At 45.9% G+C, this 21,896-nt stretch overlaps 1 protein-coding gene across 5 annotated transcripts; it reads right to left on the bottom strand.

The window, feature by feature from the left end:
• Positions 1–4,143: 4,143 nt before the first annotated feature.
• On the bottom strand, positions 4,144–21,296 carry NR4A2 (nuclear receptor subfamily 4 group A member 2). 5 transcript variants are annotated; one of them, XM_046019563.1, is made up of 9 exons: positions 21,065–21,296; positions 11,123–11,201; positions 9,237–9,359; positions 7,889–8,754; positions 6,983–7,112; positions 6,392–6,555; positions 5,299–5,501; positions 4,728–4,906; positions 4,144–4,581 (listed from the first exon to the last, which is right to left on the bottom strand). In XM_046019563.1, exons 4-9 carry the CDS (start codon positions 8,750–8,752, stop codon positions 4,325–4,327), a joined length of 1,797 nt encoding a protein of 598 aa, XP_045875519.1. In that variant the 5' UTR covers positions 8,753–8,754; positions 9,237–9,359; positions 11,123–11,201; positions 21,065–21,296; the 3' UTR covers positions 4,144–4,324. The 5 variants fall into 5 exon arrangements, 4 of the variants coding, with proteins under 4 accessions (XP_045875519.1, XP_045875521.1, XP_045875518.1 ...); XM_046019565.1 differs by lacking the exon at positions 21,065–21,296 and having other exon boundaries at positions 7,889–8,576; positions 11,123–11,324; XM_046019562.1 differs by lacking the exon at positions 21,065–21,296 and having other exon boundaries at positions 11,123–11,324.
• Positions 21,297–21,896: the final 600 nt, after the last annotated feature.

A 21,896-nucleotide genomic window follows, 5' to 3' on the forward strand; every position in this document is an offset into this window, starting at 1 on the left:
CCGCGGTACCAAACAGCCTCTTTCCCCCCTCGCGCCTTAATAGAACCTGTCTCCATTTTTAAGGTGGTTGTAGGCACACACGGCCTCCAGACCCGCGCCTGTCTCACCGACAGAGGCGAGGCCGGCCCGGAAGACCCCCAGCCCTCAGTCTCCGAGGCTACCTCCGCGCTGCCGCGCCGCGGATAAAAAGGGAAACGGACGTGTGTGCGGAGTTGGCGCGGGGCTTGCGGCGCGAAGATGCGCAACACGCGACTTGCCCAGAAGTGCTCTGGTGCTGGTACCCTGGGTGGGGCCTGTCGGGATGGAAATGTATCCTGTCCTGGAAAACTCTGTGATCAAAATATTACCATAAAATACAACTTTTCCATCACAGACCTGTTCATATCTTGGAAGTGTTCACTGCCGACGCCTAGGTTTAAAATATAATTAGATAATTGGATATTCGTGTAGACGCACTGATACCAACAAAGCCAAGAGAGTCTCAAGGCAAAGTAAAATTGAACCTTCAAGTGACATTCATAAGTTGGCAAGAATATGTGTTTCTCCCCGTCGGGTCCCTTGCACGCTGAGAACTAGTGTCCCCTAAGACTCGTGATTGATATTTTTAGTGGAGGGGGCACCCAAACTCTCTAGGAACGGAGTCGTGCACCAAAAGGAAACACACATGGTAAGGTCATGGGGTGCTGCTGTCACTGCAGGGTGCTATCCCCTTCCTGGGTCAGGCGCGCCTCTTGTTAGAACCAGAAATGCAAACTTCCCTCTTCCTCTCACTATTCTGTCTCTGTCTGACTCAGTCTCTCAGTCTCCCATCCCCACCCCACCCCCCAGCGAAAGATCCGAGCAAAGGTCGCCTGAGCGCCTAGAAAGACCGCTGAGGTCGCCTGGACGGGCGGAGAAGCATAACCCAAGTAGCAGGCAGTAGCTCTGCTCACCCTTGCTTTGAATTAAAGGCATCTCTCCATAAAGCCAGGGCGTTCTAAGCAACCACTCGAAGTGAGTCTAGACACCGCGAAGACTTAAAATTAGACCTTTCAGAGCAGAGAAGTGGATGGTCATATCCTCAGAACAATGATTATGTATTTTCCATAGCTGAAACGATACATGATAACTTAAGAGCATGTGGGAAGATGAGAGTGATATGAAGCCTTCATTATAAAGTTTTGATCTCTTTCTAAAGAAGTCCCATGCGACGTCTGGATTTTGCAATGCAGCGTGTCTGTTGCTTTTCCTGGGCTTTACTCATAGAAAGACTAGGGCAGTGTAAGTCCTCAACTGCGCGGATCTCGGAAGATGCAGGAGAGATGCTTGCGAGGTTCTTTCCTCCTACAACTCCGTGCGCAGCCGGCGGTTGGAAATTGACTCGATAACTGTGAAGCAGAAAAAGCACTGACCACTTTGCAATTTAGAAATTACAGCTGAATGTACGAGCCGCCAGTGCAATCTGCACGCAGGCTTGGGAGAGTTCTTCCTCCCTCCTTTCACCCCAAATTCTCCGGAGGCGCCCCACCTAACACCTCATTGGCCTCGGGTGATGCGCAGCCACTTCCTTCAGGGAGAATCTTCAAAAGAGTTCGTTTCTGGGTTCAACTCTCGGGGATTCTGACTCGGAATGTAATTGTCTCGGGGCTAGAGGCACCTGAGAGATGAGCCCTGACGGCTCTGCAGACTCCCAGCATTTCTAAAGAGCTTTCTCTTCCTCTGCTTATTAGTGTGATGCTTTGGTTGGACAGAAGTTGTGAAAATAAAAGGAAATGGCAAGCCCCATCTTTTCAAAAAAGCCAGGAAATTGGATATTTCGCTTATTATTTAATCCCTTTTGTGACCACCTACTATTGTCTCCCCGGAGTAACCTGCAGAGAAATATTTCTGGTTAAAATAACCTTAAATTATAACTGAACACGCCTTCTTTTTCTCCCATGCACAAAGCCTATCTTTTTAAAAAGGAGGGGGGAGGGAAGCAAAGTAAAAACTACCACCTAAGAACTCTCTCGTGGCAATTTACTGGCAATTTCTAACTTTGTGTTTTATAAACAATAGTACTCTCTAAATTTCAGTGCCCCCAGAAGCCATCTGTAATTCACTGGGGTCAGCAAAGAAGATGGTCTCCATCTTATACTAGGAATTCACCGCGGGCCTGAAGCAAATTAGGCAGGACCTTGACTGTCCAAGGACCAGGACCTTGAGTAGCAGGAAGCTCAGACCTTCAGCCGCTGTCTATAATGTTATTGCTTTCTTTGCTGAAAGTTGGTGATGGGTGGAATCATGGAAGCTGTGGTATGACTTACTTGTACCAGACCCAGGAGCTGACAAATAGTTATTTTATAATTTATCTGAAAAACTTTAAAGAAGGAGGTATTACCCTAAAAGTTCAAAGTGTACCTCATCACTATCTACTGAAGGAGGACAACAAAAAGTTGTAAGAAACAGCTCTACTGAGTTGTGCTGTATGCCAAGACCACTGACCCAAGGTCCAAAGGGCCCCAAATGCTTGGCCCTCTTCCTTATTACAACAGTAATAAGTAGAGGAATTGGAAAAACCAGAAATAATGTACAACACACTTCAAATCCATGTTAACTTCCTGAGTCTTAAAAAGATACTTCCTAAACATTCTGCGAGACAAAAACCTGACAGGACTTCAGACCTTGCAAAAGTTCGAAAGTTATCTGGTTTCTAAACTTCTCTTCTGAAAGCTGCACTTCTTAGCAAAATTAACGAAAGTGTTAAGATATTCTCAATTGATTCTGATAAATTCAGGTTGCCACACGCAACAATTCTGGTTGAGGAAAAATATTGTACTGAATTTTCTGGACAATTAGTTCAGTTTCCCAGGTTCTTTTGCTAGAATAGATGTAGGCTGTGAGTTTGAAACTCAAATGTTGAATAAGTGACCTATCATAAATCGATCTCCAATTCTATTTTATATTGCTGTTTTGTCACCATTTTTTCCTGACCCAGAAAGAAGACAAAATTCTGTTCATTTACATAGTTTATTGTTGTAAACATTAAAATTGTCTTTCTCAAAGAAAGAATTTATCAGAAAAAAAAAAATCAGCGTCTCTAACTGTCATACACCATAGAAAAAAAGGCAGTGACTCATATCATGTGCCATACTGGAAATATACAAAGAAAAATACTACAGAATATGGCAATATTAAAATTCTTACTCAAACATAAAATAATATATTAACTGACAATTTTAGACATTAAAAAAAACAAACAAAAAAATTCAAAGTGCTCAGTAATTTCCAGGGAGTTATGTATATTATAAGCACTCTGGAAACAGTCAAAAGCTGCTGCATGCAAGTTTTGTTTAGCTTTAGACAACAAAATAATCAAGATATAAACTTTCTTTTATCAACATCAACGGTACATACAACACTTACAAACAAGGAATGTTGGACTGTGTTACAAACACTATGTGTCCCTTTTGTCAGGATTTTCTGATGTGTAATACTTGTGCCCACCTATTTTACAATTGAGAAAATGTTTAAGCTCAGATAACTACCAATCTTTATAAAATCTAACAGACTACATAGTGTCTGAAATACTATTTATATAATATAGACATTACTGAAATAGCAAGTGCCTATAACATTTTCAACCTAGACTCAACATGCTTGTCCCTTTTTTGTGTAGTTCTTTTTTTCTTTTTTCTTTTTTTTTTTTTGCAAACACACTTATCTTTTAGAATTTGTAATATGTATTCATAAATAGGCACAAAATAATTTAAAAAGCCAAACTGCATTGGATAAATTTACAAGCCTTTCCCTTCTTCAACTCATGCCACCCACGCAACATTTAGTTTTACTATATATTACAGCTTTCTTTACAGCAGAAAACTTTGAAGTCTTTTAAAGGGCAATACTTGTGGGTCCCCTTACAATGTGTGAGTGAGTGTGTGCGTGCATGTGTGTGTGTGTGTGTGTATGTATTACATTTGTCTTAACTGCAATAACCAAACATGGCCAAACATTTCCCATCATACATTAGGAATCTTTCTTCTGAACAATAAACTGATTTTTAAACTGATAATAAAAAGTTTATACCACTGTATTGTGTGTAGTCCATGTTCTAAATCCAGGATGCCCCGGAGCCAAAATGCCCTTTTAGGTTCTGCCTGCAGGTTAGGAAATAGCAACAGTTTTTGTTTTGTTTTTTTTTTTGTTTTGTTTCTTTAGGGATTAAGGGACTGGGATTTTGTGGAGGGAGTGGGGGCGGGCTAGAGCTGAGGCCGCTCACAGGGATATCTCTGCCTTGTGACTTGCCCCCTCTGGATAGTTTTAGGTTTCTTTCCAGTTCCTTTGAAGTGCATGGCAGAAGGTCTTAGAAAGGTAAAGTGTCCAGGAAAAGTTTGTCAATTATTGCTGGCGGTGGTACCAAGTCTTCTAGTTTCAGGTAGAAAATGCGCTGTAGCCCCTGTGTGCAAAGAGTACGGAGTTCTGGGAGCTTCCCCAATAGTTTGGACAAATAGTTGGGGCGGTTCAACCCCCCATTATTGAAAGTCACATGGTCTTTGAGACAATTTACAATCTTGTTTTGCAGTTCTTCCACTCTCTTGGGTTCCTTGAGCCCGTGTCTCTCTGCAGAAAACACAATCAGAAACAAAAGAGGAACACACAAAGCAGTTAGCTAGCTGGCAGGAGCAGGGAGGATCAGTGGCAAGGGAAAACCGGGACAAATCCTGCTGGGCAGTTTTGGAAACCTGCCCTGCAAGTGAGGTACTGACCTGTGACCATAGCCAGGGCAGCAATGCAGGAGAAGGCAGAAATGTCGATGTTCATATTCTGCAAGTTGGAGGAGAATTCAACAATGGAATCAATCCATTCCCCAAAGCCACGAACGCATTGCAACCTGTGCAAGACCACCCCATTGCAAAAGATGAGTTTACCCTCCACTGGGTTGGACCTGCAATTAATACCAAAGAGAGAGAGGGGAGAAAAAGAGAGAGAGAAAAGCTAAACAACTAATTACTTGAAGAGCAATAAATGAGGGATTTAAGAGGTAACTAATTATGGAAGAGTTAATAAAATGTAGACCAGTAGATCTTGAACGGGTTTAATTTCATAACAATCAAGAACGCCCCCTATCCCACTTCCATTCCATTCATCCAAGGCTTCTGGGCTCACTCCTTCCCGTCTCTTCCTTTTGTCTACTCTCTTTTCCTTCTCTTTCCCTCTTTCATTTTCCTCTTCTGCCCCTCTCACTTCTCCCCTTTTATTTCTCTTTTCGTCTTTCTTTCCCTTCTCGAGTCCTCTCTTCCTCCTTTCCCAGCCTCCCTGGATTGCCTCCTCCATTACCTGTACGCTAATCGAAGAACAAACAGTTCTAAGAAAGCTGATTCAAAAAGCAGGTCTTGGTCGGCTTTGGGCAGGTCAGCGAAGCCTGGGATCTTCTCAGCCCAGCCCCTGATGATCTCCATGGAGCCAGTCAGGAGATCATAGAACTGCTGGATATGCTGGGTGTCATCTCCACTCATCTGATAGTCAGGGTTCGCCTGGAACTGGAATTTCATTTTAAAAAGCACTTAATGAGGTTCTCTAAAATATATAACCCGTGAAATTGCTAACCCCGCTTCTAGTAGGGGAGCCGGGTTTTTATAACAATTAAACCTCTCTCTGACCAGTAAGGAAATTAGATGTTCCGGGGCAATTAATTCAATTAGGGATGGTGCTATGAGGTCGCTGCTTTAAATATGTAAATTACCATTTCCATACAGACTAAATACAGTGCCATCCAGCCCTGGGAAACGTTCACTCTTATCTCCACAAAACAATTGACACGTTAGTATTCATGCCAGTCCCAGAGTGGGTCTTGAGCAGAGACGCTCTTTGCAAATCTTAATAAAATGGCAGTGGCTTCTAGGTTTGCCCGACATACTTCTTCCAATTAAAGCCCACACATTTCTCACAGCTGGGGTAAAAAAGGAATCTGACCACCTGATTCCTAACACCATTGCCATTCCTTATACCTTTCTCTTTCCCTTCCCGACCCCCAAGCAGGCATTCCCCACCCCGACAGTGCCACAGAGGATGAGGATTAAAGCATCTCTATGGAAGGTTGGGGATAAAATCCAAGTGGGGGGCATTTTTGCACAGCCTCTGCTTTAGGCATTAGAGGCATTAGTGTGTGAGTATATGCGTGTACCATGGCAGTGAGAAAGATGTCTCCCAGAGATGGGATCGCTGTGACCTGTCTTCTCTTCTTTTCTGTCTGTCCTCATGTCTACACTCCCAGTAACGTGGATTGTTTGTTGCTCTGTCTGTCTCCTGTGGCTCTGCTCAGAACTGAAAAGCCACAGCCTTGCTTGAGTCTGGGGCTTAGTGATGGGTGTGGGAAGGGGTCCTGCCCATCTGTTGGTTTGTCCACATGCTACCCCCGCCAGCTTCTTACCCTGGAATAGTCCAGGCTGGTCATAGCCGGGTTGGAGTCGACATGGGCCCTGACGAGGGCACTGATCAGACTCACCGGGGGCGAGGGGGGAGAGGGCTCCTGTGGGCTCTTCGGTTTCGAGGGCAAACGACCTCTCCGGCCTTTTAAACTGTCCGTGCGAACCACTGCGAAGGAATAAATGGGTTAGCGTCGCTCCCCCTAGCGGGACCCAGCTGTCGCCTGGGCCCCTCCCTGGGAAGGCCGCAGCCACCGGGCGCCAGGGCAGGCTGCACAGGGTCCCATTGCTTGTAAAGCCTTCACTGACGAGAAGCATTAAAAAAAAAAAAAAATGTGGGGTTGTTTTATGTCGTCTTCCAAATGGGTCATAGAGTTGAAGGCGAGAAGGGCCCGGCTGCTTTCTCCAGGGCAGGATGGGCAAGCAGGCAGCTGCGGGGTCAGCAAGGCGGGAGGCGGATGAGGGGGAACCGGGAGACACCCCCCCCCACACACACACACCTTCCTAGCGCTGGGAAGTGGAAAATGCGACTGGGATAGAAGCCGCAGTTCCCCCGCGGGCGCAGACGAGGGAATGGGCTGCTTGTCCCGACCTACCTTCTTTGACCATCCCAACAGCCAGGCACTTCTGAAATCGGCAATACTGACAGCGATTCCGGCGCCGCTTGTCCACTGGGCAGTTTTTATTTGCTAAACACACGTATTTTGCGTTTTTTTGTACCGTGCGCTGCAAAAGGAGACAATATAGACCGATTTTTTTTTTCTTTTGAAAATCCAGCAACCCAGGAAATCCAGGAACAATTTCTGAATGGCTGGGATCTACACTCCTCCCCATAAACAAACACATACACACAACTCCTCTTTTATTTTTTTTTCTTTTTCCTTTTCTTTCTCTTTCTTTTCGTTTTCCTCCCCCAGGGCATTTAACGGGAGAAAATTGATAGCGTTAACATTTGAGCTAACCTTGCCGCTCCTTGCTGTGTTTTATATGCCAAGAGAAGGAGAAGGAGACGCTCAGTAAATACAAATCCGTGGGCATTCATATTATTTACATTCCTTGGAGACCTTCTCTATTTAAAATGATAAGATTATTCAATCAGGATGGCGAAATAAAGAGATCACTTAATTTGACCATAGGGAATTCTGTTCCACTTGGTTAGCTCAGACACGGTTCTCTGTCCTAACCAATTTCAATCTGAACAGAGAAGACAGCTCCTAGCACATGCAAATGACCCTCTTCCAACTCAGGCTCCTGCAACTTCGGGCTGGGGCCTGCCGGAGTGTCGGGGATGCGACCCCTGATCTCCGGGTCTAGCTATTTCCCTTTCTCAAGCACCCAGAGGCCTCCGCCACAGGCCATGGGCGGCTGCAGGAAAGCCTCCGCAGATCTCGGGAGTTGGACGAACTAGGACTGGGCTGCCTGCACCCAGGAGGAGCGCGCACTCCGAGGCTCCCGGCACTAGGGGGCCCCTACCTGCCTCCTCCGGCCCCGTCCTCGCTCACCTTAAAGAAACCTTTGCAGCCCTCACAGGTGCGCACGCCATAGTGTTGGCAGGCCGCGTTGTCGCCACACACGGCGCACAATCCCTCGTTGGAGGGCGAGCCCCGCGACGGCGGCGAGGGCACCTGCGTGTCCAGCAGCTGCGACGCGTGGCCGATCTGCAGGCCTGGGAAGCCCATGGACGCAGGCTTTCGGATGGGGTTGGGCACAGCGAAGGTCTGCCCGTCCACCACGTGGTGGCTGCCTGCCTGCTCCGGGTTCATGGGGACGTGCAGGGGCCCGTCGAAGCGCATCTGGCAGCTAGACACGGGGGTGCCTGGAGGCGATTGCTTAAATGAGAAGAGGGAGAGGCGGGAGACGGGCGTTTTCCTCTGCTCGATCATGTGCGTGGTGGCCACGTAGTTCTGATGGAAGTTGTGGAGAGAGCCTGGGTCGTCCCACATGGGGCTGTGCTGCACTTGGAAGCCCGGGGTGGTGGGCGTCGGGGGCGAGGAGGGCTTGTAGTAAACCGACCCGGAATGCGGCATCATCTCCTCGGACTGGGGGGGCAGGTGGCTGTGCTGCTGGTAGTTGTGCATCTGAATGTCTTCTACCTTAATGGAGGACTGCTGTCCGGACAGGGGCATTTGGTACAAGCAAGGTGGCTTGACGTCGTAGCCTGTGCTGTAGTTGTCCATAAAGGTACTGAAGCTGGGGAGAGAAGTGGTGGCAGTGATTTCAGTGTTGGTGAGGTCCATGCTAAACTTGACAAACTCTGGAGTTAAGAAATCGGAGCTGTATTCTCCCGAAGAGTGGTAACTGTAGCTCTGAGAAGCGGGGCTGGCTCCTTGAGGCGAGGACCCATACTGCGCCTGAACACAAGGCATGGCTGGAAATGAAACAGGGTAATATACACTCAGCCTGGTCAACTGAACACTTTCTCCCGGGCTCGGGTACACCTGGAGCTACACCGGCAGCCCTCGGCGATCAGAGAGCATGTAGGGACGCGAGAGGAAGAGCGGAGAGCGAATGCTGTGGGGCAGAACCGTGCAGGGCATGGAAAGACTGGTCCAAGGAAGACCCAGAGCTGGAAAGCTTTTGAGGGTCTTTATTCCCGGATATTTCAAACACCTCCCCCTTCACCCCATCACACCGACGGTCCTGCTCATATGAGCCATTCCTCTGAAGCTCGGGTTCAGCAAACTCATTCTAGAAATAAGGTTGAATTGCACATTGAGGATGTTGTTCCCGAAGATGATGGACCAGGAAAACCTTAACTTACAGAGTTTGCTGAGGAAGATTGGATGGCCCTGTTTCTTGATGTTCGGGGAACTCGGAGGAGGGGAAAAAAAGAAATGAAGTTGCACTAACCTTCAGCCGAATTACAGGCGTTTTCGAGGAAATTAAAGGTGGACAGTGTCGTAATTCAACGAAGGACAAAGTTCCAAGATTTTTAGAAAAGCAATGGGGAGTCCAGCCTGTCGGATCTCCTCCCTGAAATACAGACACAGGAAGCTTCAGGGTGACTTGCCCGACAGATTCAGCTGGGCATCTGTAGGGTCACCAGGCAAGCCCTTCTCCGCCCTCCTTGATTGTTTCATTGGCAATTCTTGTGTAGCCCTTACCAAACTCAGCAGTTAAAATGTGTAAAAGAGATGACTGTAAACAACACAAAGTGCCACCCGTTGCACCGTGTAAATCCTTGCAGAGAGTTCTGAAGGAGAGAAGGTACTTCATGTACTTACTTAATACTTATGATGCAATAAATTGGACCCTAAGATGTAGGGGTTGGGAGTGGGGATGGAAGTAGAGGTGGGGGTGGGAAGGTAGTGTCATTTCCATTTTAGTTTCATTCAGACCCAAATAAGAAGAAACTAGAGCTTAATAAAATACAGCATTGGAAACTTCGCCTAAATTTTTCTGTGGCAGAAGTAGTTTTTCTTTCAGGAGGGGGTAAAGAAAGTCGAGTCAAAAATATAATCTGAGAAAAATAATCTCTCCCTCCACCCCTATGTGTTACAGAATGCTAGCAAGGCCTGGGCAGCCCTGAAGACAATCTGAATGGAAGCATCTGGATTTTCTAAGTGTCAAAAGACAGAACACTGGGATTGAGGATACAGGTGAACTGCCATTTACTTCTCCAGGAAACTTGTCTTTCAACATCTTTAATGGTCAAGGGGTGGGAAAAGAAGACCCTACTTTTCCAGGAGCATCTTAGGTCAGTTGCAGAGGGAGGGAAACAGCTTATCTGGTATTGGCACCAAGGTTAGAAGCACTTCCCAACACAGGAAGCTGAACACCTCGCCTATACAGCTTTCCACAATCTGCCTATTTGCCGGGGCAACGAGGCATTCTTATGTCCTAGTAATTTTCAAATGTTGCCACTTGGAAGGCATTCTAGAGCATCGACAATCTTATTACTAATGAAAAAGAAAGCCAAACATCCACTCCTTCTGTTCTCCTCCCCACTCCCCCATTATCTTGCTTCCTGGGGAGGAAGGTTAGTCAAAAAAAAGTAGAAAGAAAGGAGACCCACTACACCCACAGCCTTTGAGAGCTATATGCCTGTGCTGGATATTAACCTCCTGGTAACTTAACAGCTTCATAACTGTACTCTTTACTCCCATCTCTGTTCCTCTCTCTCTCTCTCTCTCTCTCTCTCTCTCTCTCTCTCTGACGTATTCACATACACAAGCACATGTGTCAAAACCAGAAATTTCAGGCAACTTAGTAATAGGACACTCTACCAACACCAACACCACCCCTTATTCAATAATACCCAGGAAACACTGGCACACCGGCCAGCCGCGGTGACACAGTTCCCAAGCAACACATAAACTGAAGAACTTTCTCCCTGTCAGTCTGTGGGTAGCGTCCAGGCCCCTCGTATATACAGGACTTTGGAGTCTCCTTGTCCAATGGTCACAATCCGTTCCACTCTAAGAGCAAACTTTGGCCACATATTCCCCCGGGCAAGTCCACAGCTCCCCAAACTATGCAAGTCTCCCATCCACGTCCACCAATGAGGAGCCTGGAAGCCTGCTGGGCGCCAACTCCCCCCTAATGCCAAAGCTGGAGTTCGGACAAATGACCGCCGTAGCCGCGCGCACCTATTCCCCGTCCTCCGGCCCCATCACGCTCCGACCCTCTGGCGCCCACTTGGAGAAAACCTGTACTAACACATGTGGAAAGAAGAGAAGTGCAAAAGGCGAAAGAAGAATAAAGGAACTCGAGCTGCACGGGCTCTACCTACTCACTTAGGAGTTCTCCGCGTCTCTCTTCATTCATTCAACTCAGCCGAAGTGTAGTTTCCTCTGGGAGTCCTGGTAGCAGGGTCTGAGAGGGGTGGGCGAGAGGGGCGAAGGTAACCAAGTCGCCAGGAGCGGGGAGCGAGCAGGCGAGGCGGCCGGCTGGGCAGGGGAGCAGGACCGCGGAGCCGAGCGCGAGCCGCCGGGCGGACTGGCCCTGGCCGCCAATGTGCCTTTGTTTATGTGGCTCGCGCTGCCGCTGCCAACATGCACCTAAAGTCTCCGCGCGTCAGCGCGCGTCAGCGGCTCGCCGCCCAATCGCCGCGCCGCCGCGCTCCCCGGACTCCTGGCCGGCTCTCGCTTTGGTATATTTCCGACCTGACGTCACGAGCAGGGCCGATTTTAAGGTGGGAACCGTTCTGGGTTCACCTTGGTCGCCAGCTTGGTTTTTTTTTTTTTTTTTTCCTTCTTTCTTTCTTTCTTTTCTCTCTCTCTCTGTCTCTCTCTCTTTTTTTTTTTTTTCCGAAAGAGGTGTGACCTCTCCACACAGGTCCGCGCAGCCCGCAGCACCGCGACATCTCACCTCGCCTTCCCCTAAACCAAGGGCCACTGCTGCCGCCCGGCTGCTCACATGTGGGGGAGGGTGCAACAAAAGCCCGGGCGGAAGGGAACGCTGGTATGGGCTAGGTAGCCGGCTCCTGGACTAGTGAGGGATGGGCTGTGCCTGGCACTTTTCTAACGTCATCCACTCACAATTGTCTCCCCCATTAGCGGAAGCGCGGACAGATGTCCCATGACCCAAGAAGCTCAAAGGCCTTAGGCAATTAGGGTGGGATTTCCCTAGTCCAATGCATATCCCCTTTCTCCCTTTTCCTGTCCAAGGCCTCCTCCTTTGGCATTAGCATTCTCTCTCTCTCTCTGTCTCCCCTTCCCCCTTCACACACACACACACACACACACACACACACACAGTCGAAGGTGGAAGGTGGAAGGGACTGGGTAGGGCCTATTCTCCATGTTCCCTTCTTCCCTTGCAGTGCCCACGTGCAAGGAAAGACGTGGTGCGTGGAAAGGTGAAGAGAGGGGATACAGGTAGACAGTGACCCAGCCCTTTAGGGATCCCGAAAGTCAGAGTGAGGCGTCGCCTACTTTCCCATCGCAGACAATACAGCCAAGCAGCGGGCAACAGGTGTGCCTTCAGCAGAAAGGTGCTCTAACCTCACCTTTGGCCAACTCTAATACTTTCGACACTCCTCAGTGCCCACCAACTCGTACCCTAGCACGAGTTGTAGAGAAATAATTCAACCCTCCTCTGAAGCACAAGGGCTCTCAAACCTCAGTCTCAGAGCCAAGAGGGAAAGACAAAACAAGGGAGAGGGCGGTGTGGGGTATCTCCGCGAGCGTAAAGTTGTGTGCCCAGCCCTTCCAGGAGAGGGACCCGGAGCACTGTGGTAGCTCGCCGCACCCCCCGCGGCCGCCCCAGTCTCCGCTGACTCCACTTTGCACGCTTGTCCACCCGCCCGGCTGAGGGCGTGAGGCGCTTTCTAGCAAAGGAGACGCCGCTTCTACAGAATGCGAGCTCCCTTCGCTTTCCTCCGGCCCGAACGGGGCGGGCCTCTCGGGGCTTCTCCCAGGGGGCTGGAAGAGGCTGGAACGAGGGGAGGGAGGATTCCGAGGCGTCCCCCCTCTCTGGCCGCGAAGAGTTCCAACCGCCCCACCTCCCTCGGCGTGGCTCGCTTCCAGGCTGCAGGAGCCCCTTGGCGACTCCCCCCTACCCGCCCCCAATCCTGGTGTTCTCTGGATGGGCCAAAAGCGCCACGGAACTATCCGCGTTCTGAAGCAGCTCAGCTCAATCTGCACCCCAGCCTTTGCTCGCTCCCCAGCGGCTGGAGAGGCGTAGCCATCAGGTGTCCCACGGCTGCCCCGGGAAGCCGTGGGCTCCTCTGCGCCGCAGCCTCTGGAAAACCTGCGTGACCACCTTAAGTTTCCCCCAGATGTTGCGGCTGCCGCTGCCGCCGCCGCCGCCTCTGCGGCTCAGCGGTGCCCCAGCGGGCCGGAGTACAAATAAAACCAGGAAGTGTGTGTGAGTGTGTGTGTGTGTGTTGTGTGTGTGGGGGCTGTTGTGGCGAGTGAGGGTGTGTGAGTAGGGGGAAGAGGGGAGGAGGGCGAAGAATAGCCTATTAGCATGAGCTCAGTAGCGTCAGCGCCCCGTGGGCAGGAACGATTCCACGCGAACGAAAGGGAAAAAGTGAGAGTTTGGAGAGCAGGGGAGAAGGAAAGGGGTGGGGGTGGCGGTGACGCAGGGGCGCAGGCATTGACGCACCCGCGGGGCTGGGCCCAAAATAGCAGCGGCTCTAGCTCGGTGGCGCCCTCCCGGGTTCCCTTCCCCTTCCGCGAGGGAGCAGGGCGCTGCCAGGAGGAGCTTTCCTTGATCCCAGCGGTGGGCCAGGCTCCCGGCAGCTATTTTCAGGCAGTCGGAAACTCAGGCGCAGCCACGCTGGGGTGGCGGTTATTATTTTTTAATATACTCCTAGGAAAGCTGGGGCCAGGAGAACTTTAAGGTTGTAACTATCACCCTCCCTACCCAAATACGCACATGTGAGTGGATACATTCTCTGCACAAGTTCCTCCTCCCTTAAGGCTCTTAAAAACACTTGGCTTTAGCCTGGGTTGAGTCTGCGGACAACTGAGAATTTTCTCTTAGAGAGTGGAGAGTGTTCTGGAGTTCTTAAAGTGAGCTCAGAAGGAGACAAACACTGTAGTGCGGTGCGTTATTTTACAACAGCAACCTGTGGAGTCGGGCTTAACAGAGCCCTTGCCCAAGTCTTACTGCACCCAAGACTGAGAGGTAGTTTTCACAGCAGCTATTATAATAATCAGTAACTGGAAATGGAGACATTAGGTATAACATTAACAACAGAGAAAGGGTGAACTTTTCCCCTTGCATCCTATAACCTGTATGAGTTCTCTCTCTTCTTCAAATTCCTATTCTAGTTCCTGGGGAGTGTTACTTCTTAGGAAGACACACTGGATGAAAGACTGATAAACTCATTTAAACCAATTACTGGATAAGCGGCTTCCTGTGTTAGCATTTTTGGTAGGGCTCAGATGTGCTCGGGGTGGGAAGGACGCAACACAGGCCCCAAAAAGTGTAAGGAAGGACCCTGCTCAGAACTCCAGACTCCTGTGTCCCCACCAGATTGTGATGGAACAAATCTCAGTGGAACCGCCAATGTCTGTAATTGACTGATGCTGTCAGTAGGGGGCCTGACTCCACAACGTTCAGGAAGATCACACACACACACACACACACACACACACACACGCACGCACGCACCAGCTAGCTATTTACTACTTAGGCCAAACCCTAGGAGAGCAAGCTGCAGGCCCAAATATTCATACTGTGCTGGAATTCATAAATAACTACAAGTCTTCTATACTTTTTCTATTTTTCTTAAAAGGGGAAACAGTTTAACACATGGAATTAGGTTCACAACAGATTTTTTTTTTTCCTCCTGCCCATGTTTAACTCACTGTTAGGTCACAGGGGGGAAAAAACCAAAATAGTAATGAAATCTCTCATTTTATCACCAAGTAGCTCAAATTGGCATATAGTTTGGAAAAATGAAAGCATGTTTTAAAATCCTATGATTACATGTTTAAATAAATTATAGTTTAGAAGAGGATTCCTGTGGGTGTATTTGCTAGTACATAAGAGAATGCTTTTGTGCACAGAGGTTTAATTACACATATAATGGAATCAAAATGTAGAATTGAACAACCTTTTAGAAAAAATGTTAAAATGATGCTTTAGGCTACAAGAAACTGAAATTTTGCATTTATATGATGAGAACCTTTCAAGATTTTTTGAAACACAGATTCTTAAATATTAACTACTTTATAACTCAATTAAAATGACAACACTAGTTTTTTTCAAGGCCCAGATCCAGATACAACTTTAAATTACTGCCATGTATAAATGTGTAAAGTTATCCCCAATGAAGTTCTATTTTCTTAAGAAGTTAAATAGGAGGGGCGCCTGGGTGGCTCAGTGGGTTAAAGCCTCTGCTTTCTGCTCAGGTCATGATCTTAGGGTCCTGGGATTGAGCCCCACATCGGGCTCTCTGCTCACCAGGGAGCCTGCTTCCTCCTCTCTCTCTGCCTGCCTCTCTGCCTACTTGTGATCTCTGTCTGTCAAATAAATAAATAAAATCTTTTAAAAAAAAAGTTAAATAGGAGTAAAAATTGGTCTTATACATAAAGAACTCCTTCTTTTGAAAACTAAATTAAGTGACAAAAAATTAATTCTTTCAATATATACTATTAGATGACCTCAGAAAAGCATTTAGAAAAGTCGTGTTACTACATTATCTTTTATGCTGTTAACCAATATTAAGCAGAATGTGACACATATGTAAAAAAATATTTTTATAAAAAATCAATATAAATAATACACTCACATCTAAACCAAAGTATTTTATTTTATGCATGGCTAGACAGATTATACTTAATAAAATTGAGCTTTTGGTATAATTTAGAAAGCAAACATGGATGTAATCCCATAGGATTTTCTATCTTAATGCATGGGAAAGGGGTCTTTGGGGATTTCATTCAGGATTCTCCCAAAATGAACTCAGAATAGCCCTTCCAGTTCAGATATAGTGAACAGACATAACTGTTTTATTGCAAGAGTTGAGATAACTTTAAGATATTTCATAACAAAATTACTTAATGGAAACTATATTAAACATTAAAACAAGATGTATTTTAAGTTATATTTGGACAAATTTACATTCATGGCATTTGTTGCTATTCAGCAGGAAGTTTTACATTAGTGATAGAAGAGAGAAATTTTCACTTTGAAATAAAAACTCAGTTATGGAACTACAAAATCAGCTTTTAATACTGAAGTTTTTTTGTTTTGTTTTGTTTTTTCCTTTTTGTGATTTCATTTGCATTAATAAGGTATTAATTGATGAATCATTCGTTCCTTTCCTATAGGATGCTTACAAAACAAGTCAATTGCTTACCTGATATTCACATTTTGGGTAGTTGTGACTTTTTACTCAGTTTTATTCAGCCCATGATTTTTTTTTAACCAAAAAACACTAAACGCAAAATTATTTCCAATTCAGAACTCAGTTCTAGAAATGTGTAAAGATGTGCAGAAGAAAACAGCACTCTTTTTTTCTAGAAGCATCTACTTGCAAATTAAAATTATAAAACTGAACATATGGTAAAGCCTCATGCCACTCAAAAAGTATTTTGCATAATAAAAATCCTTCATCTTTTAAGCTCTAATGCTTGACTCTCAGTAACCATCTCCTAAACATTAGCTTTTAAAGTAACCTACTATTTTCTTTCTGTGTGTGTGGTAAAATACACATAACATAAAATTCATCATCTTAACTATTTTTAAGTGTACTGTTCAGTGATGGTTAATACATTCACATTGTTGTGTACCTATCACCACTATCCATCTCCATCTCTTCATCTTATAAAATTGAAACCCTATACTCATTAAACAATAACTGTCCATTCTCCCCTTTTCTCAGTCTCTAGCAACCACTAATATTTTCTATGTAAGAATTCTTTTCGATCAAGCAAGTAAGGGTAACTTTGGTTTTAGATTTTATTGCTAATTTCAGTAAACATGTGGGTGATTAAATTGTACAAAGTCCTAGAAGACTTTTTAAAGATTCTGAAAATAAGTTGCTATATGTGAAGGACAAGGACACTTGAAATTCTAAAAGTAACTGATAACATTAGTAACTATCACAGTATTCTATAGCATTTTAAGTAGATAAAATACATATACTTGGCAATAGTTCTTGTATTCATATTATAGCTGTGAGTTTTTGTTCTACCTTTAATGATAAAATAACCACTTTTGATTTTTTCCTCAGCCTAACTGGGGGATAGGAACCTCTCGATTTAATGAAAAATGAAGATCCTGTACGGATATATTACGACAAAGATATATATGCCCTTTTCCTCATCATAATTCTGCAATTATCAAGCCTACAATTTTAACACTACAAAAGTAACTTATAGCAAGGACCCTTATAGTGATAAGTAATAAATCTAATTACCATATCCTTTGAATAGATGTAATATAAATTTCATTGCTCACTTAAAAGTTCTAAAGTTAACAGCATAAACTTGAAGTTGAGTAATTAAGTAATCCTTATATAGACACTTATTAAAGTATTTATACATATTATCTTAAATCTACATCTATCATTTTGCCAATTAAAATTAGGACTTTAATTGCAATTAAGTAATTTAATTGCCAATTGAACAGCAAAATTGCTAAGTGACTAATTTTAATGCCTATTTTAATTACCAATCATGACTGGGGAGGGAGCTAATCAAGTTACATCAAGCAGTACCAGAGTAATGATGTGAAGAAAAAAAAAAAATAGTAGAACAAACATTCAAGGCTACATGCTTTAAAAAAAGAAACATAAATTAAATAAATGCAAACACAATCTTATAAATGTATAAAAATACTGTATTTCAATATCTGAATACAGAACATGAAAGAGAACAAGATTAATTAAAGAAGCCCCTGTCAATCTTCAGTCAAAGTAAGGAAAACCAAGTCAAATTTTTATGTGGTATTTACATGGCACTCACACTAACCCAGATAAAAACAAAGCTGCATATAGCTGAGAATAAAAGACTGTTTCCTGCTTGGCTGGTTAAATATTTACAGATTGACAGTTTTTAAAGAATTCTTTAAAAATGAAACGCTATAAAAGAGAGAAACAAGTTTCCAATGCAGCGATGTAGATTTTAAATTTGAAAAGCAAACAGGGCCAGTGCAGTGGAACTATATACTCTTTCTGGATAGCTCTCCTCCCCACCCCCACTCACTTAAATGCAGAGTTCTATTAGAGGCCTAATGTCTATCCATAACTTGTCCCATGTTACCATGAGAAACACATAAATCCTCCCTATCTTACATATTCTAAAATACGTTCAAGAGTAAAAAAAAAAAAAAAAAAAAGAAAAGAAAGCAGCTAGGATTACATGAAATTAAAATTACATAGAGCATGGAGAATATACCCTGTCCTAAGAGTATTTCTTCATTTTCAGTTAAAATAAACATGCCAGCTCAAGATAAAGGCTGTAAACCAGTAGGCAACCAGAAACAGTGGTGAAGATCTCGGCAATACAAACACATTTTCAAAAGTTTTCATTTCCAAACTAATTCTCAGATTAGCAATATGGAAGGGCAATATTTAAAGAGGGAGGTGAAGCTGAGAGTTCAAAAAATAGAAAGTGATTCCCTGGTAGACAATAACAATGCTAGCTAGTACTTTCCAGCTATAGGGATCCCCTTGGCAGCCAGCCACCTCATTTAGAGTAACAATGGACATCCATCAAATCTTCGTTTAAAATAAAAGTCATGATGCAAGATACACATCTTGTCTTTAGTACTGTGTACGTATACCAAACTTATACATAGTTCATGTCTACAAAAGGGCCTGAAATCATTCGTGAACAACACGTAATGTTGTAACTTGAGAAAAAGCAAATAGTGCTGCTTAGGATTTTATTTACTAATGGACTTGAATTCTGAAATGAAGCACAGCAGGACTTTCAGCCTGGCTTTTTAAGGAGAAACACGTTAATAATCATGGGGCCTAACAAAAGGCCGCAATATCTGCTCATGACAATAACAGCTTTATAAGGCAAGTTCTGTGTAGCTGATTAAAGGACCCACTCACTGCCTATTCAGAAGTCATGGAGATGGAATCATTATTGACAAGCTCACTTCTGATCAGGGTTAAAACACACTGAGTACTGGTGAGAGAAAACCTTAGCCATTAAAAGATTACCAAAAACAGCCCCCAGCAACGGTTGCCATAACTCAGATATATATCTTACTGTGTTCTGTATAAGATTTTCTGCTATAAAAATATTATTTGATAATAACTACCAACATGATTGCCCTAACTTAAACACTAGGTAACACATCATCTTCCATTTCAAAAAGTAAAAAGAAAAGGAGAAATATTATCTTGTAATTTCAAAATGATTCTGAAAGGACATGATGTATAGATAAACTTCTAGAATGTTAACTTTCTGAAACGTGACGTGACTGAAAATATGTACTCGTTTAGATCGCTTAGGTCTATTTTGTGTATTTTGTTAGTCTATCAATTCACATGAATTAATGTGGTTTACACATTGTCGTCATCTTTTAAAAGATAGTACATTCGTAGCTTTCAGATATCAATAGGTAAAAGTGAAAAAATGTTTTCATAAGTTATTTACTTTTTTTTTTAACCCTTATTTCTTGTTTTCTAGTGTTGCCTCTCTGCCTTAGCGGAAGAAAAAGGACGGTTACACTAAGAGACAACAATGTTTATAACCTGAAATTAGAGGCAATCAACCATTTTATTAGTCACTGGGATACTTAAAATAAGACCTGTGAAATATTACAGAAACATTCCACTAGGATCTAAACAGTGACTTCAGTATGCTGTCACTGGCATGTTGGTGGGAGAAAAACAAACGTCCAGTACTACCCATGGATGATCCAAGTACACACAGAGTAGATGTGTATGGGGAGGCGGGCTGTGTATAGAATTGTTTGGCTTCTTATATTCCTTATATTTCATGTTTCTGAGGCCTGTTTCCTGTAAGACATTTTCTCATGTTTAAGAATAAAGTTTGTTTTCTAAAAAAAGAATTTTAAATGGTTAATTAATGGGTTGAGGAGTTACATAGAAACAACTCACAGAACACACATTTCTTGTAGTTCTTTAATTTTCTGGATTCCAAAAGTAGGGTGTTCCTAAACATTACTAATTGAGTAACTAGCATTGGAAATCCTCTTTTCCATTTCTCCATACTCTCATCAATTAGTATTTGGTTGGCTGACTGGCAATTTCTAAGACAACAGTTTTGCTAAACTTTATAAACTTTGTATCGTTCAGAAGAGGGAGTGGGGAGGAGGAAGGTAATACAGAAACCCTCTTTTACAGCCAGAATGATTTGACAGGGCCCCTCACACCACAGATAGATGTTATAGAATTTGAAATGTAGCTCTGTAACTCAGTTTATACCACAGAAACTGTGAGATGCTATCTCCCTGTTGTTATAACGTATCAGGTCAAGGGATATAAATTGTACCAGGTAATTCATTTTGCCGTTCGGAGAGTCATTAAGTTCCTCCCAGAATATATGTGATTGATATCCCTGGAGGTGAAAGGCTAAAGGAACCATATGGCAACATGTTGCATTCCGTATGCTATCTGCCCATCCGTGCTTAAGCTGCCATTAGCAACATCTGTACCTTACGGAAATCCAGCTGCGCCGACGACGGCTGACGGAATTGTACTTGGGGGGGGGGGGGGAATCTAGCTTAGCGCCATTAACTTGAGACTTAGAGTCTATCTACCAGGACGGATGGAAGCTTTCACAATTACACAAGACAACACAAATGCTTTATTAAAGTTTAATTTTGAACTCCCAATTAGCGAAACTGCATTACAAATCGATTGCAATTTCCTAGAAGGCACAGCAAGTTCTCTGCCTGCCTGCCACGTGCGAGAGGCTCCAGAGCAAGCTTTCCAGCTCCCGGCAGCTGAGAGGGGCTGGTTCAGAGCCGGTCTCCGCAGCCCAGGAAGTCCCTAAAATCCCCGCCAGCCCCTCCTTCCGCAGGGTGGGGGCGTACCCGGCCAGAACCCGCAGGGAGGGGCGGGGGGGAGTCCTCTATTATCTTGGTCTCTCGGGAGGAGCCTCATCTAGTCAGTCACGCAGAAGTTTCTCTTTCGCTCTTGGCGTTACACCCCAGATCGGCTTCGTGCGCGCGGGCCAGCGGGGCGGAGAAGCCGGGAGACCAGAGCCCCGGCAGGGCTGCCCGGCGCTCGCACTCACCCCTGTTCCCCTCCCCCCACCCAAACAAAGCCCCGCTCCAGGTCCAGGATACATTACCTGCCCGGCGCTCCCGGCCCCTCGGTCACCGCATCCCCTGCTGGCGCGCCTTGTGCGGGTCCCGCTCCCCGGGACGCACAAAGTGGCCGCCCCCGGCCGGCTAAATCCCCCTCTCCCGTCATGTTGCGGGGAGAGGGGGAGACGGGGGAAGTGGAAGCGGGGAGGCTGGGCCCAGGGAAACTTACTGGTAAAATTTAAAAAAAAAAAAAAAAAAAAAAAAAAAGGTAGAAGCCGCTGGTTTCGGGAGGTGGAGGGGGGCTGTCCCGGCCAGGGGCAAGAAGAGGCCGGTTACCTTTCGGAGGGTCGAGGGCGGGAGGGAGGGGGTCAGGGAGCGGCCGCCCGCCCCCCTCCCCCGACCCCCAGCGGCGGCGGCAGCTGCACACACAGAAGCCCATTGTCACCGGCGCCCGGCGCGCAGCCCCGCGGACTCGGCCCCGCGGCCAAGCGCGTCAGCGGCCCCGTCAGCCGGGCCGGGCTCCGTGACGCGCGCAGCCAGCTCTATAAATAACCCGCCGCCGGGCGGCTCGGGCGGCTTTCCAGTGACGCCGGGGCAGGGCGCGGGCGGAGGAGGGCGAGAGGAAACAATAAAGCCGCCCGCCCGCCTCCCCGGCCTCCCCCCGCCCTCCCCCGGCCGCCCGGGGCCCATCCCGCCGCGCTCGGCTTTCCCCGCCCCGGCCCGCCCTGTTCTGAGCGCGGCTCGCGGGTGGGAAGGGCCGAGGCGAGCCCAGCCCACGAGTGTAGTGAAGGGCTCGCTGTGTTACTTACTCCCGGCTCGTTTCTACCTCTAGAGGCTTTCTCGGCTCTCCCACACCAGCTCTAGTACAGGTAGGAT

The sequence above is a fragment of the Meles meles genome, chromosome 9, assembly GCF_922984935.1.
Source record: "Meles meles chromosome 9, mMelMel3.1 paternal haplotype, whole genome shotgun sequence".
In the NCBI taxonomy this organism is placed as follows: domain Eukaryota; kingdom Metazoa; phylum Chordata; class Mammalia; order Carnivora; family Mustelidae; genus Meles; species Meles meles.

Bases quoted from the DNA above. Each gene is read 5' to 3' on its own strand.
- NR4A2 (XM_046019563.1), bottom strand. From the start codon at position 8,752: ATGCCTTGTGTTCAGGCGCAGTATGGGTCCTCGCCTCAAGGAGCCAGC. The intron at 6,556-6,982 runs GTAGGTCGGGAC...ATTCCTTCGCAG, and splicing joins TGTTGGGATGGTCAAAGAAG to TGGTTCGCACGGACAGTTTA. The intron at 5,502-6,391 runs GTAAGAAGCTGG...ATGAAATTCCAG, and splicing joins CCAGCCTGGACTATTCCAGG to TTCCAGGCGAACCCTGACTA.